This window comes from Bombus vancouverensis, chromosome 18 (genome assembly GCF_051014615.1).
Source record: "Bombus vancouverensis nearcticus chromosome 18, iyBomVanc1_principal, whole genome shotgun sequence".
Lineage (NCBI taxonomy): Eukaryota > Metazoa > Arthropoda > Insecta > Hymenoptera > Apidae > Bombus > Bombus vancouverensis.
Genome location: NC_134928.1, coordinates 4,323,832 through 4,347,723, shown reverse-complemented (window position 1 = coordinate 4,347,723; position 23,892 = coordinate 4,323,832). Strand labels below are relative to the sequence as shown.

Genomic DNA, 23,892 nt, shown 5'->3' with positions numbered 1-23,892 from the left:
CAAGTATGAGAGTACCAAATCGTGCAATAATTGAACTAGTTGTAAGTTGCCTAGAAAAGAGATTAATTGTTTATTATATTTTTTTCAGACAAGAAAAGAGAATATTTTCTTTCAAACGATAATGGATCACTTAATTCGTTGAGCCGTAAATAAATAATATGCAAAATAAGAGTATGCAAAATTTTATATTCAAATGTTTATTAGTTTTTCCAAAAAGCTATTTAACAACTAAAAAGTAGTCTTCGTTGCACACTCGTCATCTCCACGACGGAGAGAAGGTTCCCTTGACGCACTGAAAGGCTCGACAGCCTGTTGACCCTCGAGTAGTGTAACATGATCCAATGTCAGATATCCACGAGGCAATGTATCTAGGTATTAATTTAAAAGTGAAACTTCTTTCATTTTTGACTTTTTTAAAATTAAACTTTTACAAACGTGTTTGTGAGATGTTTCCGATTAAAACGAGTATAGAAATATGCGCCAAAATACATCGTGTTTGGTGTCATTTTAATCCGAAAAATGTAAGAAACATGTTGGTAAAAGTTTCATTGGTCACAAATAAAACATAAGAAAGTTTGATTTTTAAATTCGAGGTCTCAGCTTATCGCAGCCTTTTAATATTTATTGATCGCTTCGATTCTCAGTTCCTCTTTCTCTTTCATTCACATTGCCCTTCCCTACATTCGACACGTGTAAAATCTTAGTTTCGAAAAATAGAATCGTTTCTACATCTCCAGTATTGCAACATTTGCGCTCCGATTTTTGTGCAATTATCAAATATTTCTTGTATTATAAAAAATTTATATATACAACAATAATAGCTGAGAAGGAATTGTATTTGGGGACGAAATGCTGCCATTTTTTCAATTAAAATATACTTGTGGTAGGGACATTTTAGCATTCTGATAATATCTTAGGATTTATAATAAAACAATTACATAGTTTTTTTTATTAAACATCTACTACCAACTACGCAGGTAGCGGCAAGCAATATTATTCACAATGCAATAATAAAACTTTAGCCCTTTTTATGACACTTTCATCAATATGTGATATTTTTCTATTTAAAATGTCACGAAACACGACACTGTAAGCGAATTTCAAGGGAATATAATCTGTTATTTATATAAACGCATTCTGATTTATTTATTTCTGACGCCCCATTTATTCAGGTTGGTTTGGGATAGAAAAGTAGATATTTTTTTTAAGCCTTACGACTTTTCGTAGGACCGTACAATTAAATAGGTTCTTGTAGCGTGGAACTCAATAGGTTCTTGTCTATGCTAGCGTGTACCAGCTTCAGAACTTGGCCGCATGGTGCAGCATCTGTACTGTAAAACAACTAGAACTGCGGGCGTGAACATTCTCATTTCCTCTCTGCTATTTCGTATTTACTTCTGTTATACGTGCGTACATATGTATATGTGTGGAATCGCTGCCATCTTTGTCATTTCTTGGCGTGGTGCATTGGCGTGTATGGCCGGCTAGATTACCGATTTTTAAGTATATAATCGTATTTATGTGTTTTGTGTCTATAGATGTGGAAATTCGATAATAAGTTTATCATGAGTATGGACAGTATCGAAAAATTGTACAAAAATTTTGGCATTTTGGCTGATGCCAAAGATAAATTGGCTGAGGTAATTGACGAGCTTGGTTATATTTAATAACCACGTTTACTTAATTCTAACATTTACAATTTTATGTATTTGCAAGCATAAATAAAACTTTCTATTCCATTTAAAACATGCAAATATGTATATTAATTTCGTAAGCTTCAAGTTAATTTAACGATGTTTTTATAATAGAAATGAGTCAATATTGTACATAAATAATTAAGCGAAGAAAGCGGCAAATATGAGTCTAAACGTTTTATTTGTATGTTTCAGCATGAGAAAGAGTATTTAGAAATTCTGACAGCAGTGAAAGGATCACCGAAAGAAAAACGATTAGCATCGCAATTCATTGCAAGGTTTTTTAAATATTTTCCAAAATTAGCTGATCAGGCAATAGATGCTCATTTAGATCTATGTGAAGATGAAGATATGGCTGTATGTAGTATTTATATCACTTGACCACATATGCGAATACATACACATTTGTATTAAAGTCTCCATACAATGGAAATTTGATGATTTGATATATTGATATTTTCAGATAAGAAAACAAGCAATTAAAGATTTACCTGCATTATGTAAGGATAATAAAGAACATACAGCTAGAATTGCAGATATTTTAGCTCAATTACTTCAAGCTCAAGATCCATCTGAATTAGCTGTTGTTCATAACAGTGTTATGTCCCTTATGAAAACTGACCCAAGAGGTATGGAGTATATCATTGTTTGTTATAGATACATCACAATGTAATGATATTGTAATGAGGTATTAATTATATTTAATATATTCTGTTCTTAAGGAACAATAAGTGGGTTTTTTAGTCAAATTATCAATGGGGATGATGGAACGCGGGAACGTTGCATTAAGTTTCTAGCGACAAAATTAAAAGCAATAGGTCATGACATTATTACTAAAGAACCAGAAGATCTTTTAATTTCAGAATGCAAGAAAGTGTTACAGGTATAATCTTTTTACCATAATAATAGAATTTTTTCTTTAATTACTGTTTATATAACACTTCCTTCTCCATAGGATGTTACTGCTGATGAATTTCATAGCATTATGGAAGTACTTGCGTGGACTAGATTAGGTTCAACAATTAGTGGACAACAAGAATTAGTAGATATTACAGTTGAACAAGCTGAATTGTCTGAACCATTCAAGCATACTAATGTTGAACAATGGAACAGACTTGTACAATGTATTAAACACGCACTTCCATTCTTTAGTGTAAGCATACTTTAACTATATTTATATATCATTTTATGATTATTAATGAAAATTTATGTAATGTAATTTATTCCTTAGTCTCAAATAGATTCATCACGATTCGTTTCTTACATTTGTGTACAAGTTTTACCACATCTTTCTTTAATTACTTCACCCAATGGAAGAGATGTACAATTGGAATTATTAAAGCTTCTTGCTGAATTAGCTGTATTTTGTGGAACAATTGATAAACCAGAAGAAAAAGTACAGCAACTTTATAATACTCTTATTGTAAGTAATAACATTATTTAGGAGCAAAAATTTATTTTATATCGAAAATATTAATACTGTTCCAATATTTATAGACATATATGCCTCTACCGCCAGTCACAGAAATAACTGAAGTACCAAAATTACAATTCAGTCATGTTGAGTGCCTTATGTATACTTTTCATAAACTGTGTAAACAAACTCCGGAATTTTTAATGAAAGATCCAGAACAGCTTAAGGAATTTAGATTAAGATTACAGTATTTTGCACGTGGCATTCAAGGTTATATAAAAAAATTACGGGAGGCAATTAGCGGCAAATCGGAAGAGGAGTTGAAGTCAGAGGAAAATCAGTTAAAAGTTGTTGCTTTAAAAACGACAAATAATATCAATAGTTTAATCAAAGATCTGTTTCATTCACCACCTAGTTTTAAAAGTATTATACATCTTTCATGGAAAACAACAGCTAATGATAAGAAGGTACGTATTAAAATAGTTACAATTTTTTTAGAAATGTGGTATTTTGAATACTGTAATACATTTTTTGTATCTTATTCTAGAATGAAAAGCATTCGTCTGCTCAAAAAAGACATACACCCATTACGTTTGGAAATGACAGTAATTCAAATAAACGAAGTAAAGAAGATAAAAGTAAAAGAGAATTGTATACTCCTCCTAGTGGAAAATATAGCTCAAACATATCATCAAATTATGGTAATTGAAGAAGCATTTTTATTTCATAAAATAATATGTAGAAATAAAATAAAAATCTATCTTTATATCTTTTGTTACAGGTCGAGGTAGATTTAGAGGAAATAGATCAGGTGGTCGAGGTGGTTATAGACCAAGAGGTCGTGGAACATGGAGAAAAAATTTTTATTAATTAATGACTGAAATTGTTGAAAAATGATATAGTAAAAGCTCCAATAATATAAAAGACTAAACCAGTTCTGTAAAATGTACATATTAAGATGAAGGACTTAAAAGTGATTATTTACTGAAAGTGAGTTTAAGAGAAGTGACAAAGAGAGAAATACAATTTTTTATCCTATAAATCTTAGTGTAAAGAAAGTGTTTTTTGTGAAAGCTTTAAGTACATATACAAGTTTCAAATACAAAATTGTAAGAATTGATTGTTTACTAAACATAGTGATAATGTCAGTAATGAAATATTGACATTTAAAGAAGAGAACATTGCTGTGTAATACTGTACTAATGGTGTTATCAGAACCTTTTTTTATATTCATTGTTAAATAACTGGAAAATACAATTTGAAGAAACCTGAGTTTACAAAAGTGAACAGCTATGGAGAAAGAAGTGGAGAAACTTGATATCATGAACTTGAAGAAGTGTTTATTACAAAAATTCTAAACCAGGTACCTTAACAGGCAATACAATATACACGAAATACCGAAGAAAAAATGGTGTGGCAACACAACACATGAGTCATTTGAAGTATTTGAAGAAACATCAGATGTCACAAACAAAAAAATTACATCTATTTGATACAAAATATTTACAAATTCATACTGTATAATGATTGGCTTGTGCTAGGACACTTGTGTTACACGTATTTGCAAAAGAGAGACAATATTTCTCTGCCATAACAATTTTGGCATCAAAAGATAGTAATTAAAATAGTATCAAAATGTATTCCCCTATCTCCTAGTTCTTCCTAGTCCTTTCTCTCTTGATCATATCTCATTTCTTTTGTCAACAGGAAGTGCAGACGAGAGTAAGCAGAGGGATAATGACAGAGTATCTAATTCTGAGAGAATAATGAAATCAAAGAAACTTAAAAACAGCTGTTGTTTTCTTAGATTCGAAATTAGTTATATTTATTGATTTATATGCTACATTTACTAATTCTATGTTTGTATTATTATTAAGTGTTTACATATTTTTTTAACTGAATGGATGAATCTTCTATTAAAATGTCTAATTTGAGTACAAAAAGACATATTAAAATGATATAAAGATCAGCATAAAATTATAAAATCGTTTACTATATAATATAAATAAACAAACAATATGAACAAGTGATTTTTCAAGTCAAAAAGTTTCTTTGATTACATGAATGAAGGTGTAATTTATTGTATACATTTTATCTTGCAGATGCTGTGTGGTGATTGCTGACTGAGGATGGGAAAGCAGAACAAAAATAATCATGTTTTGATTACAGGTTGTCCAGTAAGTCCAAGGTGGAGGCTCATAAGAAATGATTATAATGTACTTTTTTCAGAAACCAAGGTACGGTTGTATATTGTCTTTTATCTATATATTGATGGTAGCTGTTTTGTAAGGTGAGTTTTAAAACATATTGTATCCTTTTCCTATCCACCATTGAATAAAACTTGTGTAATACTAATAATAATAATTCATGAATATATTATCATTTAATTTAATAAACAATACTATTGCATAATATATGTTGTATTTTTTATGCCCAATATCGAATGTCACTATATATGGCTAATTAAAAAGATTGTAAAAAATTTACAGTTAGTGAATATTCATACATGTTTGAATTAATATTTAATACAAATGTTTTGTGACTTGTTAATTATGTAATTATATCAAATTTGCTCATGTATTAGTATATTGTAATATTCTAAAACTATTATTTCTGTTTATTATAATTTTAAATATGTAAATTTCACTTCAATACATTTATTACATTATTAAAGAAATAAAAGATATTTAACCTGCAATGTGTTTTTTTTAGTATATGCAATGTATATATAATATTGTTTCTTGTCGTTTAACAAATAAATTGTATTTGTAGAATAGTTATTATTACAATGTATCTTACAAATATAATTACAATACTTTTTACAGCATCTTATAAGAAAAGAAATTCATTTAATACAGTCCATTTGTTGAAATCATATCATCTATTGTTTTGCACATAATGCGATCACTTGGACTACATGGATCTGGAGTTTGTTGTTCAGAACCTAAATTATCAACAGATTCCATAGCATCTGTATTTATTGCTAATTTAGAATCCAATTCTGAAGTATCTGGTAACATTTGCAATGCATGTTGTAAAATTTCTTGTACCTGAAAAAATATGGGAATTTTAACTAAATATTGTATTGTCAAATGTACAAAAGATTAAAATTTGAGAACCATACTTTTTCTAAATGTTTCTGAAACCTAAGTGCTGTTTCTATACGTTGTCTGCGTTGCAATTCCATCATTACTCTTAGCGTTTCTCTTGCTTGATGCGGTCTGAATTCATTTAACAAGTGATGAATGTGAATAAATAATAAACTGAGATCTTCCACCTAAAAACAATAAAAGAAACAGTGAATATTTGCATTATATGCCAGGTCATTACATTAAGTATTTACCTTTTCAGCACGTCTTGGGCTGTCAGGACATTGTACGAGCAGATCTATCAAATCCAAGAAGTTAACAAGCAATGAGTGATTCAATTTTTTCAACTCTCGTCGCCGATCGAAATGCTGAGGATATAACCTTTTAATTCCTTGAGCTTCGAGTGGCCTAATGATTGTATCGTCTGCGTTAAATACATTTCCAAACATTGAATAAGAATCGTGTATCGGCGGTGGTGGTCGTGGTGCTCTGCCTCGACGAACATTTTCGTCTGTGTACAAATTAATATATTGCACTGGAGGTAGGGGTAGCGAACTAACTTGTATCGCTTCTGGTGCTGCCATTTTTCACGTTTGATATTGGTATTCTTAATGAAAAAAATAAAAAGCAATTGCACTTAAGATGAGAGTCTTTCAAAAAATGCACAATAGGTTAGGTTTAACTAAAAGAAACACTGTTGTCAAACTGATCGGAACGTCCAAGTTAGTGCGCAGGTCCGTAATTTCGCGCGTAGTTATCACTTTTTTTTCACACAATTCATATTCTGCTTATTTAATATTCATAATAATAAAAAATAATAGTTTATAGTAATATTGCAAAATCAATGTTTATATATTACAAAGTCGAACGACAGATTCTAGCTTCACACTTGATATAGTGATACTATACGTTAGGTTACATTAATATCATTTCACAATATTTTCAACGAATTTCTTGATCGATCCTTTTTTTTTTGTAAACATACGATCAATTAGAATATTTCTATGCACGCTACACGGACTTTTCACTACGAATTAACAAGAGCTAAATATCGTGCAACTAAAACAAAACAACATGTAACGTAGCCTTCGATCCGCCATCTTGTTTTTTTAAAATGAGTCAACAGGTATTCTCTGTTGGCCAGTTAATACGTTAATGCTAGCAGGACGTCGAACCCAGATTGGGGATTTTCGTTGTTTAACTAGCAAAACGAAAGAGCCGATCTGTAGATATTGTTTGTTTTCCATTTGGTAAATCATTCTCGCGGCGGCGCGATATTTCGGATAAATGCTTTACTAACGTAGTGAGGTATTTCCTGCTATCTCGTGAATTTCCAACGTCTTCGTTTGACAGATTGTCGGTGTGTGTATGCGTTCGTTCCACGTGAATTCTTTGTTTAGGCACCGGTCATGTTTCTGACAAGCATTGAAATTGCGAGGTGGTAGCAGTACCCTAGTGCATGGTAAGTTGATTTTCTCATATGAATTTCGTGCGTATCAATACTATTTCGATTGAACTTTCACATAGAAATATCCATATAGCCGAGTGTCAGGATAACCACAAACTATCGCGTTGTCGTTGATCTCACTGTTCTGTTATTTTTGGCAATTTCGAAAGGAATGCCTCTGTGATTGCCTTCGTGTAATTAAATGCTTGTAAGGTGGTATAATTTTTTCGAAAAATCCTAAACCACGGTCAAAACAAAGAATAGAATTTGATTCAGAATTCGTGCATGGTTTGTATACAGGGTGGCCCATAAAACTAGCATCAGTTCGATATTTAAAAATTGTGATGGATTTTGATCAACCAGGCTTCAAATTTTATACATTCTAAAGTTCTTTACATATATGTTAGAGTTCATTCTCATTGATTTTCTACAGAAAGTGATGCGAGTGTTGACTTAAAAATTTTTAATAAAAAGTTAGCATGACGAATAATTTACTTAAAAAATACACGCTTTTTGTTTAAATTACTCGCTTTAAATTATTGTTTCAAAAGCATTTGCAGTTTATTGTAAAACGAAGTAAGAGCGAAAGCCAAGATGGCCGAAACTGATTGTATTTATAAACAATTTTATAAATAGATATATTTTATTGCTTGCATATTTATATATACATATATGCGCATATACAGGTAATGTTGTTATGTACAGTATTAGGTTATACTTTTTCATCTAATCTATTTTATTTCTTTTTGTTTCTTTTTGTCAATATTGTCAATGCAATTCTTTTACTTCTCATTATATTTGTTTCTTTATAATTTTATCTATTAGAATATTTTTATTTTGTAAATTTGTTATTAATTAATACGTAGATGTTTTTGTAAATAATTCTTCGAATAATTTTATTTAACATCCTTGTATAGTAACATAATTTAAAATTCTCTTCCACTTTATATAATAAGAAAATTATAATTTTTCCATGTAAAAAAATCCTCCAGAGGTATTTAATAAGTAATTGTAACAGTTAATTGTACCAAAATAAACTTTTAGTAATTCGATTTCCTTCGCTTAACGAAAGAGACAGTTATTCTGTGGTTTTGTCCAACGTATCGCGGTGTCTCATTCCCTTCCCATTTCCAAGAAGCGCGGAAAGCACGAAACGGAAATTCAAAGGACGTCGCGGTTTAGGCGGCGCCTTAAAATTTCAGAGACACGAGTTACAAAAGAACTTCAGTGGAAGTAGGCGGTCACCGAGGTTCGCTCGAGTGCTTCGTGTCAAGCGTTCGGTTCATGTTGGTACTTTGTCGAATCGTAACCAATTCTATAATATGTGATAATATGTATATTCTCATGTATACAACATTGTATTCTTTCTCTATCGATTTTACTTCCTTTTATAAATTTCAATTAATTGTCAACAGTGATATAGAAGGTTTCGTCTTAAATAAAGTTGAGAATAAGCAATGTTGTAATATATATAATATATGTTTTTTTTTTCTAATTAGCTTGATAAGATAATTTTTATGAAGATAAATATTAAGATACATTCAACCTCATTTTGAGCCTCTTTAAAATATCTATCTAAAATTAAAGACAGACTATTAAGTTACTAGGAAAATTCTAGATAAATCTTAGTCTTTTGCAGAAGTTCGGGACAAAAAGTTTGACGCAGACGTAAAACACGTGAATCGTACTTGTGCGCGTGCGCGCTGGCGATCGACGAATGCGTGTTAGTTGACACGCGTTCTCGCTTCGAATTGTCGATGGCGCGCGTTAGCCACTGTTTACGCTATTTATTTAGACTGCCTCGTAGTTTTACGCCAAACAGATTTCGCGTTTTCTCTGTGAACTTCCAGTGGAAATCAATCGTGATTGTCGGTATAAACGCGACACAAATGTACCTTCGTATATTTTCATTTGTAAATGGATACGTTTTGAAAAAGTGAATCGATGATATACAGACAAAGGCCTTTTTATTGTTTCATCTCGTAGATCAAATGGTACGAATGAATTTAACGGCATTGTTTTATTATTGTTGTATTTTAAGCAAGGAACATGGAACAAATATTTCAAAGAAGAATAAGAATAAATTTATTCGTTTACTTTATACATCGAAATGGGTTGCTCTGTATAACTTTTCGCGGGATTAAAATGATTCAACCTGTGGGAAGTTGTTTGGTTCTTTAGTTCTTTTACAGCACCGAAAATGGTCTAGGCTTGTCTCGTGAGAACGCGGCCGAAGGTTTCAGCCTGTCTCTCTGGCTCTCTATTTTGAATGGAAATTCTTCGTGGTCGAGTCACCCTGGCTTTAATGGAGGTTCAGGATCCCTAAAACCTTTATATTTGGCTCACCAGGGTTTGAACATTCTTTCTCAGTTTTACGTTATTTTTGTGTTTTAAACATATCACTGACTCATCTCTGATAAATATAAAACTTATTATCACGTGTGTAATATAATCTTTTCTTCATGCAATTGATATCATAATCCTATTTTTACTCTCTGATATGGTAATCTTATCTTCTTTTTTTTAACTTGTTGTACTCCAAATACAACCACTTGGTTTTGTATTGCATTGGCAACTAAGTAATTGCGGATTTTGCCATTAGGTGGTATTGACAAAATCCGCAATCAATTAGTTGCCAACCTAGTTAATGTTATTTCTTCGTATTTACCTTGAATTATGTTTAAGCTATGTTCGATGGAATTCTTTGGGAATAAAAAGTATTCAGGCTGCAAACTATTCGGATAATTGAAAGTTCATCGCGCGACTCGCCTAATTGATCTTCGACCAAGTTAACTGCGAGAAACTTGAAGTTTCTACGGAACGTTGCAACGTTGTTTCATAGAAACGAAGAATTAAGTGTTTCTATCAGACTAAAGTAACTCGTAAGTGGCATTAACGATGCAGTTACCCACGACGAGTCTATACCACTTTATTGCACGAAATCACACTTTGTGTAAAATAATATTCAAAAATGTTCGCCACTTGCTTATGAAAATTGCCTAATTGATCATTTCGATTCATTCATTAATCGCTATTTACTTCACCATATATTCCATTCTGTTTTCGTGAAACAATTCAAAGGAATACAATTCACGCAGAAATTTCTTCCACCCGGTAAATATTGGGTTGGCAACTAAGTGATTGCGGGTTTTGTCATTATGTGGTATTGACAAAACCCGCAATCACTTAGTTGCCAAGCCAATATTATGATCTGATATATGTATTTCAAATACTTTATATATTTTTGCATATAACATGTACTCTACAGAATTTTGCATCTTTAAATTTCCACGGTTTATTCATTAATTTTTTGTCAAATTTCCATCATTCTACTGAACCACGTTGATTCAGAAACCAGTGCTATTAAGGGGGTGTCCTGAATCAGAATGTTCTAAAACAGCGTTTTTCTGTGATTTTTTTTAGAAGGCAAAGAAAGAAATTAAGTTATTGAATTTTGAGGTATGGTTTTATATATATTTAATGAATACAAAAAAATTTTTGTAAAGTAAAAAAAAATTGTAACAGATTTCTAAGCCCATTTCATGGGCTGCAGTTTTTAATCGGCGGGAAAGATCCACCTCGTAATTCTTGACTGAAACAAAAAACCAAAAAGGATTAAATTATTATACAGGGTGGTTGGTAACTGGTAGTACAAGCGGAAAGGGGTTGATTCTACGCGAAAAAAGAAGTCGAAAATATAGAATAAAAATTTTTTTTAATTTTTTTTTTTTTTAACGATCTACAGTGAGATCCGTTATAACGAGACGTGCTAAAGTGCACGCGTACCGAGCGAAAATTCAAAGTCGATTTTTTCGAAAACAAAGCCTCAAACGAAAATTTTTTATTCTATATTTTCGACTTCTTTTTTCGCGTAGAATCACCCCGTTTCCGCTTATTCCATCAGTTACCAACCACCCTGTATATTTTTCTCCTGGGTGAACTAAACAAAGGCAGAAAAAAAGTTTATTTAGATAATTGTTATAGCACCTTAGTTTATTTTTTTTAACATTTTTTTAAATCCACCAAAATTTGTAATTTCACATTTTTCTGCCTTTGTTTAGTTCACCCAGAGGAAAAATATATAACAACTTAATCCTTTTTTGGTTTTTTGTTTCAGTCAAGAATTACGAGGCGGGTCTTTTCCACCGATTGAAAACTGCAGCCCATGAAAATAGGCTTAGAAATCTGTTACAATATTTTTTTTTACTTTAAAAAAAATTTTTTTGTATTCGTTAAATATACAGGGTGGTTGGCAACTGGTGGTACAAACAGAAAGGGGGTGATTCTACGCGAAAAAATAAGTCGAAAACGTAGAATAAAAATTTTTCGTTCGAGGCTTTGTTTTCGAGAAAATCGACTTTGAATTTTCGCTCGGTACGCGTGCACTTTAGCACGTCTCGTTATAACGGATCTCACTGTAGATTTTTAAAAAATTAAAAAAAAAATTTTTTTTAGTTACAAATAACCCTGTATATAAAACCACACCTCCAAATTCAATAACCATTTCTTTCTTTCCCTTCTAAAAAAAATCACAAAAAACCGCTGTTTTAGAACATTGTAATTCAGAACACCCCCTTAAGTAATTCTCCATTTACTTGGTTCATTGTATCATTTGAAACAGAAACATCGATAACAATTTAATACTGTTTTCTGTGTGCAGGGTGGCCCTCCATTGGGAATGGCGGGGAAAGATGGGAAGGCGGAGCCAAAAAGCGGGGACGTGGTGCGGCAGGGGTTCATGGTGAAGCGTTCGCAGAACAAGAAACGCTTCACACCAGTCAACTACAAGCAACGTTGGTTCGTCTTGACGAGGCGCTACCTCGTCTACTACGACGGCGATGGAGAGGTACGTAACCGAGCTTTTTTTGCAATTTCAACATCGTCACACTCCGTCCACTTGTTTTTTGCTCTGTATTCCCCCCCCCCCCCCATAGCTGTCCCATTAACGGCCTTTCTCTGTTGCCCCGAAAAAAACTTCTGCTCCATTAGCGATCGAAGAAGAGGGTTTTCTCTTTGTAAATAAGCCGGTAACCAGATCGACAAATGAAATAGACAAGCAAAAAGTTTCACCGTGTAAATAGACTGCAAATATAGCTTGATAAATCGAGCAGACAGAAATTAAGCGATGAAAAACGTTCAAACGATATTTCGATGCAACCCCTCTTTTGGCGTTTCACTTAAAACTTGCCAGACACCCTTGTAACTTTAATTTACGACTTCGGGGGCTGATTAATACTTGGAACGACGGCAGCCATTGTTATTCCCTTTCCTCCCCTTCGTTCTAAACAGACACGAATTTTCATGGAACGGACAAACCAAGACTTTCATTGAACAAAGTAGGTTCCAAGGTTTTCGAGACTGGTTCGCCAGGTTCCACTAATTTGCCTTTCAATTCGTTATAAATACCTAACCGTGTTTGTAGCCTCGCCTTTTGGCCTGGTTTTCGTCGTGGTACCGATCATCGAGGATTGTGTTCGTCGAAACCAGGTCGACGTGTCTTTCCTCGGAATGAAAGGAGAGGAAAAAAAAAGGAATCGGAGAAAGAAAATAAAACTCGTACGGACCGTATCGATGTAATTGCGAAGTCGAAGAAACGTACTCGACGATGCGATTTCTCATTCGATAATTGCTTCGAAATAGCCCGGATACACGGGGTCTCCAGCGATTTCCAGCGATCTTCAATGAATTTCCGTGGAATTCGTCGGCGGCGATTCAGAGAAATGAGACGAGACGAGAGTGCAGCGTGTGTTCACCTGTTTAACTCGTTGAAAACACGAAAACGATGGTTTCGAAGCTTTAGGGTGACAGAGAACGGCCTTGAGGGGCGGCGAATTGAGCGAGACGGCGGGCAAAAGCCTTTAGACCGGAAAAAACTAAATGTGACTTAGATTGGATGGCGTTCGTTTTAGGGAAAAAAGGACGAACCATCTTGGTGTTTTGATTTAGCTCGAGAGAAAGTGCTTCTCGACTTTTCTTCGATACGTCTTCTTTCTATTATTTGGCGGAGGTTTTTTTACGTGGCAATTTCTTTGCCCTTCGTTTTTACGTGCCGCTAGTTTCCTTCAATATCGCTCTTTAACACTTGCGATTGACTCAGCTCTGGCGTTTTAATCCTCGTAAAAAAATGTTTTCAATTTGAGCAGGGACGAGGGCGTCTTTAACTTTTCGATGTTACGCTAAAAGTAGCAGGTTTCACGAAAACGAGGTCTAATTGGATGAAAAGGAGAATTGGAAAACGGATAAAAGAGTTAGAAAGTGGTATTAAAAAGTAGATTAAACAGTTCTCTGATCTGAGCCTGAGCGTCTGATCATGTAACGGCACGAGCCGAGATCGATTTGGTTCTGTTCCTTTCGTTTCGCCCCGTTCGCGGTTCCTACTGACAGCATTTTACTGCAGCGTAAAATTCACGCGACGTGCAACGCACTAAGAGGCCGTCGGAATCGATAATTAACGATCCTGGAACATCATCAGTTGCGCGAGACTACAATTCACGGGAGAATTGATAGTGGGTGAAAATCAGTTGCGCTGAATCTCCCACTTGAACATTATTACGTTTTCAATCGAGCGATTACCATAATTGTGGCTGATGCGTCCAAAATAGGCAGGAATCTTTCGTACATAAACTTCTTCAACTATTTTCTCCTCAAATTTTCTGTATCTTACAATTTTTAATTCTCCTTATTTTATTGTATAATAATATCTAGCCTTTACTCTTTTTTCAAAAGAAAGAAATAGATAAAAACATACATTTCTGCGTCGTGTAGAAAATTTTCGTTATTATAAAAATATAATGTAGTTTGACGAATAGTGTAGTTTGCGTTTTGTAAGGAAGTTTGTAGAGTTTCCTCGTCTTGTCGCTTATTGTTATATATTGGCTTGGCAACTAAGTGATTGCGGCTTTTGTCATTACCACCTAATGACAAAAGCCGCAATCACTTAGTTGCCAAGCCAATAGAAGAGACAAAGAATGAAAAGAACGATACTCGCGTCGAGTCCGATATTTCGGAAGAATTTTGAAAAGGGACGCGTATGAGAATGCAAATGACGGGAATAATAACGCTGAGTTTGCTAGCGGTACGCCTCGAATCAGGGCCAATTGCTTTATACACATTACCTTGCGCTTGACAAGCGCCACTAGCGTTCCGGACGCTAAACTCACCATATTATCTCTGCCCGGCCGATAAAAAGCCACCTATTATTCCTTGTTTTCTCTGGTTACTTTAGATGCTTTGTTCATGATCAGGAGAAACGGTAGCAGGAAGCTTTCACGAGGAGCAGAAAGCATATGTACGTATACGTATACGCATAAAGATGTGGAGGGATTTTTAGTGTCAAGGTGCGATTAATTGTGCGAAAGTGCTTCTAAAAATGTATTAAAGCAGCGAGTTTTCTTATTCGCTTGTGTTTTATTCGTTCTACCTAAGATCTTTTGCTCTTGAGTATCTTTTTTTTAAACGTCGATAACATAAATAAATCACTTGTGGCGTGGAAAAGAGTAGCTTGGTATTAGTTTTTTATTGGTTCACATTTTTATTTTTTTAGTTTTTAATGGTCGATCGTCTAACGAGCTACAAAGAAAGTTCTCGGCGTGAAACGAGAAAGCACACGATATATCATCATTATACTTTGTTAAAAGAAATCTCATTAGCTGGTATATATAGGCTGTGACCAATAAAAATACATACGTTCGATTAAAACCTCTCTTCAGTCTTAGAACGTAGAATTGTAATTGAAGAGATTGCGCAAAATAAGAAGATAGTTTTACTTTCCATTAATTTGGACAAGTTAACAAAAACTAATTTAAAATCAAATCATTTCTTCTAAACGAACTATACATTTATACTCCATTGATATTAGTAGTAATCAATTTTTGCATATTAAGCTCGTATATTCCTCTTCCTATAATTCCAAATTTAAATCGCAAATTTAACTTTCCTGTCTTGTTATACATTTCTCAATTAGAATCTTTCACTTTCTCAACCTTTATGAACTATCAATTCTAGAAAACGTGAAGATCGTTCGAGCCTCGAAATGTTCGAATAAATGCGCTTACGTAACCCGGAAAGTAGGTAGAAACGCAAACATCCAGGAAACAGGCACCTCTTCCAATTCTCCGCAATAAATTACAAACCGAAAGATCAGCGCAATCGGCCACTGGACACTCGACCTGAACGAATACCGTGGTGTAGCCATTTACAGATATAACCGGCAAAAGCAGGCTTCTCCCACTATCGCGCGTTGAGAAATGTTAGGTTGGCATGATTGCTAGTTACTACCAGCTAAGTTGGTACGACTTCTAACGACGCTCTTTTGTCTTAGAAGTCGACCACGCGTTAATTGACCAAGTGTATTCTGCGTGTTAAGACGTGTTGTACGAGGCGAAAAAATATATTGGAGAAAATCGAATCTGCGTGCATCGATTAATTAACAATCCCAAACCCATATCAATTAACATCGCGATCATAGTCTAGACAACTCCTCTATAATCCTTATTCGATCTGTCTGGTTTTTTCTAAATGGATTTTTTAGCCGCTCTCCCTTTTTCTCGTATCGGAAGTTTTCTTTATTTACCATCAAAGCTCGAACGCTCGGTGTATTTGGCTAAAAATTTATCTTTCGCAGCCAAAGTGCAAGTAGAACAATTGAATGAGAATGTTTTACGTTATTAATTGAAATTCCTTTTTTAGTATACAAAGAATATAAAATAAAGCAGAGTTTTTTTCATTCCCTTTATATCCTCGTACAATAGCATTTCAGTAGCATTTCAATATTTTAACCATCCATTATTATCTCAGAAATCATCCGCCATATTATCATTTGAAACACAATTTCAAAAAAACAGATCTCCTTTCTTCTCATAAATCTTTGCCTTTCTCTCGATACCACTCGCGATATTATTTCTCATGAAACATCATCGCAGTATTTAACCACTGGTTCTTACCTCTTAAAATAAATTCATTATCTCATTATCTTTCATTATATTGTTTTTAACAAACGATTTAACGAAAATTTTCTTTCTTATCGTCGATCTTTACTTTTCTCTAGCAATTCACAAAATCACTTCCGTGAAATCTAGTCGCAATAAGTTAATCATCCGTTCTTATGTCTCAAATCAGATTACCCTTCTTTATTATGAACTTTTATCCTTCTTCCTCAATTTACAAAATCATTTCCCATCAAACATCGAAGCTAATTGCGATATTTAACCATCTATACTCCGTATTTCTTAAACCAAATCATCCCTCTTCTCCTCTCGATACCGCTCACAAAATTATTTCGCGCTAAACGTGAAATTTAATCGCGATATGATGACCATTCAGTTCCGTCGCTTAAATCGAGTCAGCTATTACTACGTTGCTCAGATATAACCACCGGAAACAGCAACCCTCTGTATCCTTCTCCTGTCTCCACCATCTTATCCTGTCACGCAGCTTTCTTCAAAACACTTTGACTGCCACGCCGAAATCACATGCTTCACTGAAGACGCCACGAGAGTATTTTTATTATTCGAAGCATATAGTGGAAAAATAATAATAAATTGATGATGTAAGACTACATTCTTCCTCAATGGACCGTTTATCTTATTGGTCGTCACCGGTGATCACCGTGGCGCCTTGGTAACAGTTGACAGCGACATATTATAACAACGCTTCGTTTATTTCAACAAACCATTCGCATTCGTTATTTCGTCGTAAGCAAACCGTGCAGAATATATTGTTGAAAGGTGTAGAAGATATTAGTAAACGGTATTATGATTATTTTTATGATTTCGATGAAATGATAGAGGTCCGCAAAAAAATTTTGTTTGTGATAAACCAATGGTAGTGGTAGATTGCAACAGAGGAAAATGTGCTGTAGATTTGCCAGATCAAATTGTTACGACCGTTCGCGAAGAGCGTTCCTACGATTCTGATAGTCCACGCCGCGAACCAATCGTTCCCCCGTTTCGATTAGGTTAACAGACGTAGTTCAAATGATTGTAACACTGAATTATCAGGGTTAATATAAACTTCTATTTTTAACAATTTTTAAAATGATAACTAACACGTTACAAATGATTTAACGATGATACAACTAGTTTATTATTATAATTCGATTCGACTTTATAATATTTCTCCACGCATTCGTTTGACTAAGCGACCTTGATTTTATTTCTCTGCACCTCTCGATGCATTCGGTTTGAATCCTCGTATGAAACTGACTGCCCTTCGATTTTTTCCTTCGTCTTCTCTTGGAGACGACCCCCACCACGCACGGGTCTCGCAACCGTTCTCGCCTATGATCACGTACGCCACTTTTTTGCGTAGGTAAAATAACGAACCGAAGGCGAATCGATGTTTGTTAAAACTCGCTGCTGGACGACAACTACGCGCTTATCGCTACATTGTGTATATTTCGCCGGTCATGTAAGACGATCTGTCTGCGACACCGTAGTACCAAGGGAGACGGTTAGAAACACGGCCTATAGTAAACCTCGGGGCGTAACACAAATAATGGCATATTCTACCACATAGAAGAACCCCCAAGTGATATATAAAATTAGCTTCAGAGTTACTATTAAATACATCAATTTCAAACGCGATGATACTCTATAAACAAGCAAGAAGAAAAAAAATGAAGGTATCAGATTTTAGAATGGCACTCGCGATGCACCTTACACAGTGCCATTCACCAGAGCCGTGAAATATACTTATTCGACAAAGATAGCGACGCGAAACGCAGAAGAAAAAGGGGCAAGCGTACCTGGCACGAAATTTTGCAGAGAGTGGTATAAAAAAATGTTAAACAGTTAGGATCAAAAATTGCTAAGAATCGGACCAAAAAGGTGACCACCTATCGTCCAGATTGTATCGATGAGCCACATTTATGTTTAAAGTGTTTCAACACAGTGCACCGTTAGATGCAACATTTGTTCTCTTTTTTTTTTTTATTGATGTTCTAATAAAAATGTTTAATCGTTCAATGGGGCATTTTCTATTTCAAAGTATCTTCTATTTATCGGTTATATTCAAAATGCCCCAACTGTCAATTTTCATTCAATTTTTACAATTGTAAGAAGTTGAAACACTCCGGTCAGCATTGGTCATAGGAGAAAACCGTGGTGGGTCATATATGACCCATCGCAGTAGTCAAAGTGTTAACAGTAGCAGTTAGCTGCGTAGAGGTACGCAGCCTGTTAGCTCTGGTAGGCAAGCCAGCCTGTTTCGATGGCAGGGGCTGCTTAGGGGTGGATATAACGTGCTCGTAGACCATGTGTAAAATTGGCAGCGCAGGCGCCCCAGGGCCGCCACCGCCACCTTCTCTTCATCCTTTCTTCCGCCGTGAGTTCCTGATGCTGCTCCGCGGCTCAGTCAGTGGTCGTCATCGGGATCGCTCTTTGCTGCTCCTCAGCATCTACGATATATCTGAACATACATAGAAACATAGCAACGTCAGTCAATTGCATTCTTTCATTTTGGTGTTCAGCTGCTTTCAAGCAAGAAGCTCTGTTTCCAAGAGCAATTAATCCGTGTAATTTCCGTATTTCGAAATATACATCGATACTCGTATACATCGTCTGTTAGTCGATATATTTGCCAGGATATTCGCCGCTATTTCATCGATCGATGCTAGGTGTTGAATCGAACGTTGAACAGCGTTTTCACGAATAGTACAACCGAGGTTACGAGGATTTCCAAGAGCGAAGAGTATCGTATATTTCCTATTCCCCTCGAGTTGGGTGGTTCTCGGAAGGAAAAAGCTGCAGCTTTAAGTCGGGGCAAGATACCAACCGAAGTAATTGGATACTTGGAGAGAAGCAATCGTGCAACACCGTCTGCTGAGAGACTATTCGAAGACTATCGATCAACGATCCGCTGTACCCTCGAGAAGTAGAGTATTACTCCACGGAAGTTTTCTCATCCGAGATATTCAAGATCCGAAGAGCTTTTCCGACAGACTATTCAGCGAGTCGCGGGAATTAATCCATCGTAGAGAAGTTTTTCTAATTAATCCTCGGTTTCTTCGATCCACTTGCCAGCTCGTAGGCAAGCAATCGTTATTCATCCGGAATATCTTCGACACCACGGAAGACTTTCGCATCTTTCTGGAAAGTTGGGTCGTTAAGACGTTGAGAGGTCGCGCTCGATCAATCCAGAAGCTACGATAGATCACACGGCCTCATCGAGTTCCACGCGCCAACAGGATTCTTTCGTTTTTGCCCCGAGACGAACACTTTTCTCCACGTGGCAGAAGCGACGCCAATCGTGTCTCCTCGACGTGATCGAACTTCCAGAACCCTTCGAGACTGCTGCAACGTGGAGGTAAGATCGACTGGATCTTTCCAGGGAAGCATTACTTTTAGCTTATCCGAGATCTCCGCCAGATATCGTTTATTCTTGATCGCGTCGGGAACACTCGCTCCTTTTTTACCATCGGTCAAGTTCTCTCGCCGCTTTAGTCGGATCGTGAATCATTTCTTTAAGGGGCTGTCATTGGGAACGTTGAACGAACGGATGGTTCCTATTCGCTGGTCTTGCGTTTTTTTTTTCTTTTTTTGGTAAATCGACCTGGTAGAAATCCAGCGAAGAAGTTTTGATTGTTTGAACGTTCGAAGGAAAATACGAAGAGAGTGGGTTCGATCGATACATTTTGGGGCAATTTGTATTTTCGTGATGCCTGAAATTTCTTTGGGGATTAAGGTGAGAATTTTGAGCATTAAAGGGGATGACAGTGAATGGATGATAGAGACGGATAACGTGAGCTTAACAGTAGAACTACTATACCAGTCAAATTGACTGGTTTTACAATTTTATTTTAAAATTCCTACTTCATGTTATATTTTTTTCCGCAATAACTGAAAGAATAATATAATGAATTTTATTTTGCTTTTTATATATTCAAACTGAAAATAATTTTGTATCAAGGCTACTTATACCGATACCAGTCATTTTGACTGGTGCTTGTCAAAGTGTAAAAAGGGTCCTGCAATCTGTTTGTCGAACCCCAATTTAACCAGTTTCCTCGTTTCGTACAACTTGCCACACGTTTTTAAAATTTTTATCGCGTATCACTCGATATGATGATATCAGTTATCAGGAAAATTCCGGATCGATCACTAGATCGCTAGATGCTAACGCTAGAAATACCACATCAGTCAAAATGACTGGTTCTATAAAATTTTATAAATGTGTCAACCCTCGTTTTGGGGATTATGGCCCCAGATGGATTAATATGCCAAAAATGTATTACATAACATGGAATTCCTTCCGTAAGAAAGTAATAACTCAATAAATACAAAAATGTTCTATTATTACGTATTTTTTAAAGTCCAGTCATTTTCACTGGTTTCGGTAGAAATAGCTTCGTGTTAGCTATCGGTAGTTCTAGTGTTAAGGTAGAATAATGCAAGTCTAAGAAACGATCAGTCGACCTTCAACTGTACGTCTGCAGAGGAGTTTTGCAATTCTGAACATAGCGTTCAACGAAATTCACTTCTTCTTTTTACATACGAACGACTGTACTCCGTCGAAATATCGAATCTTTTAGTTTGCTAAATTATACTCACCGTTCTGTCAAGTGAGAACAAAAATACGAACAAAACTGTGTATTAGAGGAACGGTCAGCGTGAAACAAGGTAAATTAATTGCTCCGTGCAGTTATAATTAATTTCGCAACGGTGCATTACGTAAATTTAACGAGCTGTCGCGCGTTCGACGAAACACATATCCAAACGAAACGAGAGTTAACTTGCTGGAAGAACGTGTTCCTCTTGGATTTTTCTTCCAGAAACATTCTTCTTCACGATTCTTCCTATTATCTTCTTTCTTTCCTTATCTTATCTTTTTTCTATTCTTATCCTTCTAAGATGGAACAATGCATCGATTCAACGAATCATACCTGTAATTCATCCTGCAAATCACTAATGTCCCCCTTTACACATACAAATATGGTTTCTCGCGTGATTTTTGCTGAAAAGCGAGTTATTTAACATTTTGATTGCCACGCCGAAATCACATGGTTTGCTGAGGACGTCACGGGTGTATTTTTATTATTTAAAGCGTATAATGGCAAAATAGGAATAAATTGATGAATCTCTCGATGCATTCCGTTTGAACCCTCATACGATACTGACTGCCCTTCAATTTTTTCCGTCGTCTTCTCTCGGAGACGACCCCCACCACGCTCGGGTCTCGCGACCGTTCGCGCCTATGATCACGTACGCCACCTTTTTTGCGTAGGTAAAATAACGAACCGAAGACGAATAGATGTTTTTAAGAACTCGCTGCTTGACAACTATGCGATTATCGCTATATTGTGTATATTTCGCCGGTCATGTAAGACGATCTGTCTGCGACACTGTAGTACCAAGGGAGACGGTTAGAAACACGGCCTATAGTAAACCTCAGGGCGTAACACAAATCATAGCATATTCTACCACATAGAAGAACCCCCAAGTGATATATAAAATTAGCTTCAGAGTTACTGTTAAATACATCAATTTCAAACGCGATGATACTCTATAAACAAGCAAGAAAAACAAAAATCAAGGTATCAGATTTTAGAATGGCACTCGCGATGCACCTTACACAGTGCCATTCATCAAAGCCGTGAAATATACCTATTCGACAAAGATTGCGACGCGAAACGCAGAAGAAAGAGGGGCAAGCGTACCTGGCACGAAAATTTTGCAGAGAGTAGTATAAAAAAAATGTTAAACAGTTAGGATCAAAAATTGCTAAAAATCGGATCAAAGAGGTGGCCACCTATCGTCCAAATTGTATTGATGAGCCACATTTATGTTTAAAGTGTTTTAACACAGTGCACCGTTAGATGCAACATTTGTTCTCATTTTTTTTTGTTAATGTTCTAATAAAAATGTTTAATTGTTCAATGGGGAACTTTTTATTTCAAAGTATCTTCTTTTTATCGGTTATATTCAAAATGCCTTAACCCTCAATTTTCATTCAATTTTTACAATTGTAAAAAGTTGAAGCGCTCCGGTCACCGATGACCACCGTTGCAGTCAAAGTGTTAATTAAAACTGGCATCGTTGCTCGTTGTTCTCCCTTACAAGAAAAAGAGAAACAGAATGCCAGTAGAAAGGGGGGAAGAGCGAAGAAAAAAGAAAGAAGATGCAGAAGTTGGAAGTAGCTGCACGCGAATGGACCGAGTAATTCAACACGGATTTTTTTTCACAAAACTCGGATTCTCCCGTTTTCCAGCTTTTCCCTGCTTTTTTCTTTTACTTCTGCAACCTAAACGCGTCGTTCCGTCTACGCTTCGCGAGAAGAACGTTCGGTCTGTGCCTCTATTTCCTCGATTATTCGACTTCTTGTCTTGATGAACGAACAAATGGACCAACGGACGTCGTTCCGACGGAGTGTGCCTGACGAGACAGAGCAGAGTGGTGAAACGTAAGGAGAGGGGTTAAAACGGGTGGGGTGGGGATAGAAGAGCGTGGTTGCGCTCGTAGAACATCGACGTTAACGAAGGTCACCGGAAACCGGCGAATCTAATAAAGACGTCGTGGCACGGGACCCACTCGAAAAGCCTAAATGAAATTTTCCAACGGCCACCGCTTTCTTTTCGCGTCAGCCGCCTCCTGAACGAGGATGCAACCGAGGCTAGCAACCAAAGGGAGGTCTGTTTTCTGGCTTGCCGAGCTTTATTAATGTTTATTAGGGCATGGACGTTGTACGTCGTGTGTCGGACGTTTTTGCTCGTGCCAGAGGTGTTTTGTGCAGCGGCCGCGAAGGCGGAAGCGTGTAGGTGTTTGTGGAATTATCGGTGGTTTTTTTTATTCTTTGCTTTCTTTTTGTCGTTTTTAGCTCCATTTTTAAATCTGCTTCCTTTTGTCGCAGTACATCGAGTTTCGAGAATTCTTGTTTTAGCCGAAGATGGGCTACGTGCATATTAAGAACGTAGTTAAAAGGAATATTCTAGAAAGGGTTAGATGAGTGTTAAACAATAGAACCGGGTTTCGAGTACTGTTAAAAAGGACGCTTTATTGGACAAAAGAATCCTTTGAAAAGTGCACGAGTGGTGAATTGAAAAAGTCAGTCAGGTTTAATTCTTTGCGTTCTTAAGTTGAACTATATCACTGGCGTTTGCCTTTAGCATGTAGACTAAGCTTTTGTGTATCAAAATTTAATTTACTAGAAATACTGTCGACCAGAAGTACTAGGATACGATTTATTTTGAAGAAAACTTCGATAGCTATGATAGAAATTGTACATCTTAAATTATATGTATTTCTTAATAAAATT

General features: G+C 35.6%; 3 protein-coding genes and 1 long non-coding RNA gene across 7 annotated transcripts in view; 2 read left to right on the top strand and 2 right to left on the bottom strand.

Moving 5' to 3' along the window:
• Positions 1 to 166: 166 nt before the first annotated feature.
• Positions 167 to 1,289, bottom strand: LOC143304022 (uncharacterized). Of its 2 annotated transcripts, none has more exons than XR_013060716.1 (2): positions 1,216 to 1,289; positions 167 to 368 (listed from the first exon to the last, which is right to left on the bottom strand). It is a non-coding gene; the product is annotated as an uncharacterized LOC143304022 (long non-coding RNA). The 2 variants fall into 2 exon arrangements; XR_013060717.1 differs by lacking the exon at positions 1,216 to 1,289 and adding an exon at positions 436 to 1,196.
• Positions 1,290 to 1,408: 119 nt separating this feature from the next.
• On the top strand, positions 1,409 to 5,520 carry cass (apoptosis inhibitor cassowary). The gene is made up of 9 exons (XM_033341008.2): positions 1,409 to 1,640; positions 1,890 to 2,051; positions 2,158 to 2,323; positions 2,417 to 2,577; positions 2,650 to 2,847; positions 2,926 to 3,117; positions 3,192 to 3,575; positions 3,656 to 3,809; positions 3,890 to 5,520. The coding sequence occupies exons 1-9, from the start codon at positions 1,539 to 1,541 to the stop codon at positions 3,976 to 3,978; spliced, it is 1,608 nt and encodes a 535-aa protein (XP_033196899.1). The 5' UTR covers positions 1,409 to 1,538; the 3' UTR covers positions 3,979 to 5,520.
• A 309-nt stretch (positions 5,521 to 5,829) lies between these two features.
• MED7 (mediator complex subunit 7) lies at positions 5,830 to 7,290 on the bottom strand. The gene is made up of 3 exons (XM_033341018.2): positions 6,452 to 7,290; positions 6,233 to 6,385; positions 5,830 to 6,158 (listed from the first exon to the last, which is right to left on the bottom strand). Exons 1-3 carry the CDS (start codon positions 6,779 to 6,781, stop codon positions 5,958 to 5,960), a joined length of 684 nt encoding a protein of 227 aa, XP_033196909.1. The 5' UTR covers positions 6,782 to 7,290; the 3' UTR covers positions 5,830 to 5,957.
• Positions 7,291 to 7,501: 211 nt separating this feature from the next.
• Positions 7,502 to 23,892, top strand: part of Btk29A (tyrosine-protein kinase Btk29A) — a 341,971-nt gene continuing 325,580 nt past the window's right edge. Inside the window, exons 1-2 of one of the 3 annotated variants that reach the window (XM_033340998.2) lie at positions 7,502 to 7,659; positions 12,305 to 12,490. In XM_033340998.2, coding sequence (XP_033196889.1) covers positions 7,657 to 7,659; positions 12,305 to 12,490 — 189 coding nt within the window. In that variant the 5' untranslated portion in view covers positions 7,502 to 7,656. Of the gene's footprint in view, positions 7,660 to 9,620; positions 9,639 to 12,304; positions 12,491 to 23,892 lie in introns of those variants that run through there. The other 2 variants (XM_033340997.2, XM_033341002.2) reach the window with 2 other exon arrangements.